The sequence below is a fragment of the Propithecus coquereli genome, unplaced genomic scaffold, assembly GCF_000956105.1.
Source record: "Propithecus coquereli isolate 6110/MARCELLA unplaced genomic scaffold, Pcoq_1.0 Scaffold343, whole genome shotgun sequence".
Taxonomy (NCBI): Eukaryota; Metazoa; Chordata; class Mammalia; order Primates; family Indriidae; genus Propithecus; species Propithecus coquereli.
This window is the reverse complement of record NW_012149097.1, coordinates 1,427,791-1,438,824: the sequence shown is the minus strand read 5'-3', so window position 1 is coordinate 1,438,824 and position 11,034 is coordinate 1,427,791. Positions and strand designations below refer to the sequence as shown.

The following is an 11,034-nucleotide window of genomic DNA, read 5'->3' as shown; positions in this document are numbered from 1 at the left end:
TGACGCCACGGCACTCTAGCCCGGGCAACACAGTGAGACTTTGTCTCAAAAAAAAAAACAAAAAAAAACAAAACTGAAGTTAATATACTTAAACAGAAACAAGAAAATACTGCATCCATAAAAGAACAGAAAGGTGTATAAAGAGAACACTTAAGGAAAAAAAGGATTCCTGGAAATGTTTTTTAAATAATTAAACAATTCAATAGTCCTCTGGAAGGTAAATTGAAAAAAATTACCAAAAGATATAAATAAAAAATGAGATGGAAAATGGAAGTCAAAATTAAGGAAAGGAAAACAGATCATATATGAAGACTCTAGAGTCAAAATGGCATAAAAGCCACAAACTTGTGAGCATCAATCAAATGTAAGTGAAGAATAAAGGCATTTCAGGCCAGGTGTGGTGGCTCACGTCTGTAGTCCCAGCTACTCAGAAGGCCGAGGCAGGAGGATCGCTTGAGCTCAGGAGTTCAAGACTAGCCTGAAAAAGAGTGAGACCCCGTCTCTACTAAAAATAGAAAAATTAGCTGGGCATGGTGGCACATGCCTGTAGTCTCAGTCCTCAGGAGGCTGAGGCAGGAGGATCGCTTGAGCCCAGGAGTTTGAGGTTGCTGTGAGCTAGGCTGACACCACGCCACTCTAGCCCAGGTAATAGGGAGAGACTCTGTATCGGAAAAAAAAGAATAAAGGGATTTCAGACATGCAAAGTGTTAAAACAATTAAAAGAATGAAATGTGCCCTTTCACAGGAAGTCACTACATTACCGCTCCACCAAAAGAAAGAAAGAAACCAAGAATGGGAGTTAAGCCTAAAAAACAGAAAAAAAGATGAAGGGAATTCCTTAGATTTGGGTGGAAGGAAAATCCAAGAAGGCAGCCATGCAGCAAGCCTGGAGAACAGCAATCTGACCGCCACGGGAATGTGGAGGCTCTAAGTACACACACACATAACATTTGAATACACAAACACATAAAGGAACTGCTGAAACATCTGATTAGTTAGCTCATACTAAAAGGAGTGCAATAGTTTTTTTCAGAGAATTTTGAGGGGTAATTAGGTCTAGATAGCCAAAAAACTAAGCAAAGAAAAAAGCAAAACAATTATTAAATCTAAGGGCAAAAAGGAAATGAAATCACAGTTCACTGCACAGTTCGGCTAAGGAACAGTATTTACACAGTCACAATAGTTTGAATAGACAATGTGATTTAACCAAAACTTATGATATGACTACATGGAAGGGTTTATACAGGAAAAAGAAGTGTGTATGTGTGTGCATGTATGTGTGTGAAGTTAAAAGAAAGATAAATTTTTATATTCTACAATAGAAGTTTATAGATAATATATAAAATTGTATAAACAAGGAGTAACAATAGAGGAATTCTTTTTCTAGTAATGGAAGATCAATCCTTCTGTTTAGAATTCATGATAAAAGTAAACAAAAATAATTTTTAAGTCTACCTGACAGCATTAGAGAGCTACCAAGGCAGTGAAGATTTATGTGGCCAAAGTCTGGAACAAAGCAAATCCAGAGAACTGTGGTATTTGGGGACACTTTACTCTAGAAGCATGTGCCAACTCTAAAAGAGGCAGCTGAGAGAATGAAGAGGTAAGATGAGCTTTTGGCAGAATCAAGGAGCTAGATGGATAAAAATTGGAACTATACCAAGGAGGTGGAGGGTAACTGGCAAACCTCAGGCTTTGGGATGAGATGAGAGCCTTAATCTGAATCACCTCGATGCCTGAATGAATTAAGGTGATATGGGATTGTTAGCGCCCTTAGTTTAGCTACCAGCCAGAAGCAAATGTAAATCCTGTGTAAAAAGAAAACATTATCTGGACCCCTAAATTATCTCTGTAATTTTTTCATATATAATGTCTAGAATGCAATTATTTTAAAAAGAAGCAAAGAGACCAGACAACAGCATAACCAGAAATCAAGAGAAAAAATAGACACGGGCCCAGAGAGGATTCAGATAATAAAATTAACATATCTCAATTTTTAAAATAGTGACTGTCTTACTCTATTTGGGCTGCTATAAGAAAATAACCTTAGACTAAGTAATTTATAAACAACATAAATCTATTGCTCACAGTCCAGGCTGGGAAGTCCAAGATCAAGGTGCCAGTGGATTCCGTGTCTAGTGAGGGGCTGATCGTCACAGATGGCACCTTGTACATGTCCTCCCATGGCAGAAGGGGCAAACAAGCTCTCTCGGGCCTCTTCCACAAGGGCACTAATCCCACTTGTGAGGGCAGAGTCCTTATGACTCGATCATCTCCCCAGTGCCCACCTTGGGGCTTAGGTCTCAACATATGAATCTGGAGACACAAACATTTGGACCGTAACAGTTACTTAACAGTACAAGAATATAAAATATTGAGATGTTCTGTAAAGAACTAGAACCAAAAAATTGAATTAAATAGAAATCTAGTACTGAAAAGCACAATTTCTAAAATGAAGAACTTAATTGATAGATTCAGCAGATTTGACTTAGGTGAAGACAGAATTAATGATCTGAAAAATCGGTTGGAAAAAAAAAACATCCAGGCACAGAGAGAGAAAAGGATAAAGCATAGAGAAAAGAGTAAAAAGACACATAAGCCATGATGAAAAAAACGGAATATGCGTGACTGGAGTCCCAGAAGGAAAAGAGAGTAAGGCGGAAAAAATATCTGAAAAGGCAAGGGATGAAAAATTTCTAAAATCAATGAAGCTGTCAATCCACACATCCAGGAGGATCAATGAGCCCCAAGAAAGATGGATACAAAGAAGATCACACCTAGGCACATAACAGGCAAACTGTTACGAACCAAAACAAAGAGAAAATCTTAAAAGCAGAGAAAAAATTATCTCCAAAAGAGCAACAAGAAGATTTACAACTGACTGACCAGGAAAATAACGGAAACCTGGAGACAGTGTTCTACAGAGAATTCATTCACCCATTAGACAAACATTTATTGAATACCTACTGCATACTAGACACTGTTCTAGGTACTCGGCAAACGTCAGTGAACAAAACAATGTGTATTACTTTTATCATGTAAAATTATATAATAAACATTTTTAAGAGAAGAAATTTATTGTATAAAGCATGTTTAACCATCTATTTAAAAAATTTAATTTTTGCTGTTAGAATTATTATTTTTAAAAACTTAATACTTAAGTTAAAACTTAAGTTAATGATTGGTTCTTTTTCAGTGATGGGTGAGAGTCTTTAAAATCAAGTACAGTCTATATATTAAGCAGCTACGTAAAATCTAATAGAGGCTCACTTTTGAGTAATGAAAAATCATGGAATTTCCGAGACAGTCTTTCTAGGTGACCCTGGGGATCATTTTGTCCAGACTACGCTTCAGAGATGAAAAGATCAAGGCACCATACGTTTAACTGACTTGCTCAGGGTCACACAAAGAAGTTAAAGACACATCTGTGGTTCCAATGACTCCTGGTTGAATGTTATTTGTTGTTGTTTATTTGATTTGTGGGGTTATTTTTGGAAGAGGGGGTAATTTAATTTTTATTAGTGTGACATGTACATTTTAAAAAGTGAAATGGTTTTATAACACTTCAAACAAAAAGTAGCAGTCTCCTGCCCTTCCTCTGCCCATCTCTGAATCTAGTCTCCAGAGAGAACCATGCTCAACTTCTATCATTAATATTATTAGTCTACTATTCTATTATTATTCTGTTTGATAGAATATTCTTTGTTATGTGATAGCTTATTTTTAGCACAAACAACTTAAGTGTGTGGAGGAGTCCATTTCAATTTTTATTCATTTAAACAGTACATAATTTTCATTTAAATGGTACAGGTGAAATAGCGAGTAGGTTACTGGTGACCCCACTGCCATATATGAGATAGGACTTTTAACTAATGAAATTGATTTTCATGTGTGGTTTATGGAATAAGTCTCATTTCTTTATAGTTGAATACTGGTTGTAAGGAATTTGGGGTACCATAAATACATATTTTCAGAGAAGACAAAGCTTGAATTTTATTTTGGACACATAAAATAAGCTTCTGAGCTTTAGAAGTATAAAAGATTAACCTTAAAATTTTCAAAAGTTTCTAACATTTTAATTAAAGGGAACAGAAATGTTTTATGCGAAGACAAAGCTTGAATTTTATTTTGGACACATAAAATAAGCTTCTGAGGTTTAGAAGTATAAAAGATTAAACTAAAAATTTTCAAAAGTTTCTAACATTTTAATTAAAGGGAACAGAAATGTTTTATGCTTAATAAAATCTCTATGATTATAAATAATTTCACAAAGGGAACCATACATAGCAAATAGTTTTCATCTTGGTAGAATATTAAATATACCATCAACTTGCCTGTGGCATTTGAAGTGATACTTTAGTCATCTCAGCATTTGCTTTGTAATCTGGAAATGCTTGTGATGGAAATAACCAAAGAATTGGATATAAGCCTATTAAATAATTGAACAATTATTGTTAACATTAATCCCATTGAATATTTCATTTTTTGTTTTCCTCAGAGAAAACACCAAGTAGGAAAGAAAATATTTTCATTTAGTTAGACTCCATTGGATTTATAGGAAAATGTATAAAACTAAAATCTAGTCATTGAAAATGTCATAACTATAGATACATTATTTTTAGTGCAATTCTTTCCAATTTAGAAGTGCTTACATATTATGTCATTTGCATCATGGATCGTCAGACTGGTTACCTACATGAGACAGGAAGCTGTTTGTGGACTGGGAAGACGGCACGTTAGAGTGAGAACGGGTGACAGACGCCGGCTGGAGGAGGCGTGGCTTCACTGCCGGATTTGAGGTATATCCCGGGCCCTGAAGTTCCTAAAAGACAATACAGAGGTGCACAAAATCATTGCCAATCGACAACTGCAAAGAATTGTGAGATCAGAATGTATTTGATTTCACAGGCAAAATCCATTACTGAGACTTTAAAATATATATGTAACTTGAAAATAGACTTCTGAAAACAGGCATATATTTCAGTGGGAAATCTATCTTTAAAAAACATGTTCTTGTCACAGAGATTATATCACTTTTGCTATTCCCCGACTAAGCCAAACATACTCGCACTTTGGGTTTTTGTACTCTCTCGACTTCTGGGCGTGGAAAACTCTTCCTTTGGGTATCCCCAAGGCAGGTACTTGTGAAACTTGTTTGTTCCACTTGCTTACTGTAAACTAAGAATAAAGCGTGGTGCTTCAATTTGTTACTATATATGAAAAGAATAGGTATAGTAGTATATAACCCTGTTCGCATAGATCTTATTATTGCTAGCAATCAGATGATGTTGAAATATACTTGAATGTATCTAAGGTATATGAAGAAAATATATAAGCCCATCAAACAAAGGCATTATTTTTGCTTAAACTACTATTTATGATGACCTTACTTTTACATCCAAAGTGTGCTGAAGTTTCAGGCGTACAGATTCTTGCTCCTGACGCTGTATTATATCTTGACATTCTGCAAACTGCAAAGATGCCTATAATCAAGCAACCATAAGTGGTTTATCCTCCATTTTTTACGCACTTTTACTTTCTTAACCTATGAAGGCAGAGCTGCCATATCCACAACTAAACTTCCCCCCTTTTACCGCACTGTATTATATTACAATTATCTATTTATCTGTTTTATTCAGTAAACTCAGCAACTGGGGGCCATGTCTCCGTCCTCTGTACCCCTAGCATAGACGCAGGATTTAGTATGTGAAGGGCACTCAAAAGAATGAATGAATTAAATATGGAATGAGCAATGTTAGTAAAGTATAAAAATTTATATAAAAATAATCACAATTGAAATTCATTAAGTCGATATAGCATATTTTAAAAAACAAAGGTAGCAGCAGTGGGATCACAAATTGCTTATCTAACCACCAAGGCTCTGATTTCTCAGCACTCAAGGAATGGTTTTGGTACAATTTTAGGCTCCAGAGTTTCTAGGTGACAGGAAGAAAGATTTATGTCTCTATAATAAATGGCAATGACAAATACAGTGTCACTGATCCTTCTCATTCTTTCAGCTGTGTTTTCTACCTACATTTTCTGGACCCTACAAACTGCCAGACATTAGCTTTACTTTACCATTCATTCATTCATTCATTCATTCATTTATTTATTTTGAGACAGAGTCTCACTGTGTTGCCCGGGCTAGAGTGCCGTGGCAACATCCTAGCTCACAGCAACCTCAAACTCCTGGGCTCAAGCGATCCTCCCGCCTCAGCCTCCCAAGTAGCTGGGACTACATGCATGTGCCACCATGCCTGGCTAATTTTTTCTATATAATTTTAGTTGTCCGATTAATTTCTTTCTGTTTTTAGTAGAGAGAGGGTCTCACGCTTGCTCAGGCTGGTCTCGAACTCCTAAGCTCAAACAATCCGCCTGCCGCGGCCTCCCAAAGTGCTAGGATTACAGGCGTGAGCCACCGCGCCCGGCCACTTTACCATTTATTGACGTTATTAAGAAACTATATTCTACCTAGAGCCCAAGTCATTTTTTAGTGGTAAATTAGGTGCTCAGGAAGGCATTTTTACTTATTCAGGCCACTAAGCATATCAGGAGCATCTTACATCTTATATCTTCCTGCTCCTGTGACTGTGTTAGTCTGAAAAAGATAATTTAGCAAAACGTGTGCATTATGACTATGTTTTTAAAACTTAGAAGAGCCTTCTCTATGTAGTTTTTCTTTGTGCTAGGTGATTAGGGTATAATACAAATTGACAAATGCAGTTCCTATCAACACAGAGCTTTTATTCAGAATAATTCTATTTAGTTAATACCTATTTAGTTGATAATTACATATTTAGTTAACAACTAACCTTATCCAGAGCAACTTCCATATTAGCAACCTTTTCTTTTAAACGGCGTTCCTGAGATCTCAGAACTTCCAGTTCCCCAGACATCTTGCTTTTTTCTGTGACAACAGTACTCAATTCCTGGCTGAGCTTATTCTTCTCTTCTTTCAGAAAATGTTTCTCCTACAATTACGGAGAAGAAAATATCGGAAATAATCTGCTGATGTAGATGCTAAGAGGTAGCTGAAATATAATTAAAGGATCCTGAACCAGATGAGTTTAATCATATGGTGTTTAATTGCTTCTGAGTTGGGGCTGGGAGCTGCTAGAAGTATGTTATTATGTACTATCTCTTATTTTCATCACTACTAGTATTATTACTTCTTTCTAGGCTTAATAAATCTTTGATAAAATCTACAAAATATTAAATAACTATATTGTAATAAAAAGACAGTATTTTGGTGAATTGGGATTGAGTAATCATATAACAAATTGTATTGAAATTTATTCCAGATGACAAAAGAGATTGAAAGAAGATGCGTTAGTTAAAATTTTTGTGGATTTCAATTTTGCATCACGGTTGAATATTCATTTCACACATACCTACAGCAGACCCTGTGACATATGAACAAAGGAGATACGTCCTGCCCTCAAGTCACATTGTCAGTCCAGGGGTGAGAATGTGCTTACTGACATGTTAGTGTCTCTTTGGTATTAAACAAAATTTCACTAAAATTAAAATTCCTTTAAAAAAACACCATGGACTAGGTATACAGAAATAATAAATGTATAGTTGTCAAGTTAAAATACAGACATTAGTTTGTTGACTTTGTATTTCCTTTTTGTGTTTGTTTATTTTAGAGGCAGGGTCTCACTTCTTGCCTAGGTTGGAGTGGCCAGTGCCATGATCATAACTCATTCCAGTCTTGAACTCCTGGGCTCAAAAGATCCTCCTGCCTCAGCCTCCTGAGTAGTTGGGACTACAGGTGTACACCACCATGCCCAGCTAATTTAAAAAGAAAAAAATTTTAGAGACTGGGTCTCACTATGTTGCCCAGGCTGGTCTTAAATTGCTGGCCTCAAGCGGTCCTCCTACTTCAGCCTCCCAAGTAGCTGGGATTACAGGTGCAAGCCACCATGTCTAGCTATATTTCTTTAAATATATTGTTTTCATAGTGAAAAATGTTTAATGTAAATAAGATAGAAGGTGTGTTGCTACTGCAATACACATTTTATAGGCACATAATTTTTCCTTTTCTAATTAGGTTGGCAGAAAAGGCTTCAGAAAGAAAGAGGCATTAATTTTATAGGGTTCCTCCTTTTCATTTGGAGGAAATGTCATTGAGCTATGGTGAGCACTCTCCTTTAGGTGGGGCAGGCCTTTTTGCTGCTAGCAGGCAGTAGACTCCTAAGCCCTAAGTACCATCAGGGAAGATAAGCAATGCTTTAGGTTCCCAAAGGCAAGTCACAGAAGGAGAAAGAGAAAACAATAAATTGAGGATAAGAGAAAAGGAGGGAGAAAAAATGAGAAAGAACACAGAAAGAGGAAATAAGTAAGTCTATATGATGAAGGGTGTGCACAAGAGTATATACGTACTTGTTAATACTTAGCTGCATTCCGAGGTTTTTCAGTAGCTCATCATGGATAGTAAACTAGCAATTACTCCATTGCACTTATTTTCTACTTAGGCTATTTACTGTCTCACCTACATTATTATCAGTCCTGTTATAAATCTTCTTTTGAAAACACATTTGTTCCAAATGACATCAGGGAACAGCTGAGCTTAAGGCAAACTTCGTGGTTGCTTACGTGCAGTTTCAGTCATGACGTACTGGTCAGTGTGGAACACTGTGCTCAGCTCAACAGGTGCACGGGAATACAACGGGCACACATGCACACTCCTCAAACACCCATCTACCAGCTACCTCAGTTTACCTTGTGTTACGAGCCACAGGCATCCACATTTGGTGTTACAGAAAAGCCTACTTCCATCCCTTCACAATAATACACAAGCTGTGACCCTTAACGCGTTCTTCTACAAGAAAACTTCAGGTCTTTTTCAGGTAAATGGCCTTACTTATTGTGGTATTTGTGTATTTCATAACAATTTAACAGTGGTAAAACTGCGCTGTTTTTATTAGGTTCTTGTTTATCATGTGTTCTCATGAGCCCTGTGGTTTTTATTATACAGTTTTGCACAGTGGTTTGTAGAAACACACACAGCACATTACAGTGGAACTCACTGTCCTTTGCCTGGAATCATCCCCTGCCTCTACCAGGAATGTCCTTCGCCTCCTTTCCACACGTAAAATACTAGCTGTCTTTCAAGACCCTGCTCAGATGATTCTTCAAGATCTTTCCCTCATTCTCTCGGTCAGAAATAAGCTTTTCTCGTTTCCCCTTGCACTCTGTATCTCTGTACGTCTTATTCTGCCCTGGAGCGCGTCAGGGAGCGAACGCGCTGGCCCCCGTCTCTGAGAACAGCGACTCACCTTGTTCGCGTTTGTCATTGCCTCCTCCAAAAACTGTATCTTGCTCTGGAGGGCGTCTATCTGGCCTCTTTTGGCTGTGATCTGCTTCTGCATCCCCATCGCCACTTTCATAGCTGAGGGGAAAAGGAGGCAAACTGTGCCTTAGCTTCTAAAGTTTCTAACGTTTGAGAGGCTACTGGAATTTGATGGTTAAACTTTATAACAGGGTGACAACTAAGGTCCTCCGAGGTTCCTGGGCAGTTGCAAGGGAAAGACCACAGACAAGTCTTCACTTTTCCTAATTTTGGGATATAATAATTTTTAGCTACTATTAGAGATTTTGAGCTGGGAAATATACATATGATGATATTTTGTGGGTTTTTTTTTTTTGCTACTGAAATTAATTTCATTGGCCATTGTAAGTTGCCATATTTCCACTGGCAACTTACAAACTCATACATATAGGAAATATATGTATATAAATATATAGTCATATAATGAATAATGTATATTATTATTAAAATGATTTTCCCAGAAACTCATACTTAAAATATCGCTATATATATCTTTTTTAAGATTTCAGTGATATCATGAACCACTCAATTTTCATTCTCATGGTTATTGTCATGTGCCTGGAACTCACCACTGTCTCACTAGTCAAACTGCCAGCATATGCATGTACATGATTACGTTTGGAAAACTGATGATGACAGGATGAGAATGTTCTAGATGGGTCAAAGTCACTGAATAGTTAAGAAATGGCAGGGCAATGAAAAGATATATGAAGCTCATGTTTACTTGGAAATTCAAAGTCAGAAGACTGTATGTTTTTTCTTATAGTCAGCTGAGGAAAGCGATTTGAAAATGCCACTGCTTTGAGTCTCAGGTCTGGCTGTAGCTTAGAGTTTAAAAAGAAAAAATAAAATGTACCATTCATCAAAAACAAACCATCGGAATGAAAGGTCCGACTTGTCACTAACAAGATAAAGTTCTTACACATAAACTGTCAAAAACAGGGTTAACACAGACACAGTAAATTGATTTATTAATAGATCAAAAGTCTAACATCATTTGCTCAACACTTTGAAGAATTCTGGTCTAAGTGGATCATGGCTGGCCTTCAAAGGTAATTTTCTCAAATAAATCTCTTTTATTTTAAACTGATTTTATTCAATAAAAACTAGAATTTGAAAGCTTGTTTGGAGGTTCTAGCCGGGGAGTGCAGCTACTCATATACCCTTTTTTTTAATTTCAGCATATTATGGGGGTACAGATGTTTAGGTTACGTATGTTGCCCTTCCCCCCCCCAAGTCAGAGCTTCAAGTGTGTCCATCCCCCGGATAGTGTGCATCGCACTCTTTGTGTATGCATATACCTGCCCCTTCCTCCCCGCTCCTCCTTCCCGACATCCAGTAAATGTTATTCTTATATGTGCACTTATGTGTTGATCAGTTAATACCAATTTGATGGTGAGTGCATGTGGTCTTTGTGTATGCATATACCCATCCCCTCCTCCCTCCTCCCCCCTCCCCCCTTCCCGACATCCAATAAATGTTATTCTTATATGTGCACTTATGTGTTGGTCAGTTAATACCAATTTAATGGTGAGTACATGTGGTGCTTGTTTTTCCATTCTTGGGATACTTGACTTAGTAGAATGTGTTCCAGCTCTTTCCAGGAGAATACAAGAGGTGCTATATCACCATTGTTTCTTAAAGCTGAATAGTACTCCATGGTATACATATACCACATTTTATTAATCCACTCATGT

The 11,034-nt window shown here is 37.0% G+C and overlaps 1 protein-coding gene across 1 annotated transcript in view; it reads right to left on the bottom strand.

Annotated features, from left to right (window-relative positions):
• The window catches only part of CCDC158 (coiled-coil domain containing 158), a 113,153-nt gene that overhangs the window by 54,319 nt on the left and 47,800 nt on the right, over window positions 1-11,034 (bottom strand). Inside the window, exons 15-18 of the mRNA XM_012650976.1 lie at window positions 9,285-9,397; window positions 6,816-6,974; window positions 5,391-5,483; window positions 4,697-4,822 (exon numbers count right to left, since the gene is read on the bottom strand). Coding sequence (XP_012506430.1) covers window positions 4,697-4,822; window positions 5,391-5,483; window positions 6,816-6,974; window positions 9,285-9,397 — 491 coding nt within the window. The remainder of the gene's footprint in view (window positions 1-4,696; window positions 4,823-5,390; window positions 5,484-6,815; window positions 6,975-9,284; window positions 9,398-11,034) is intronic.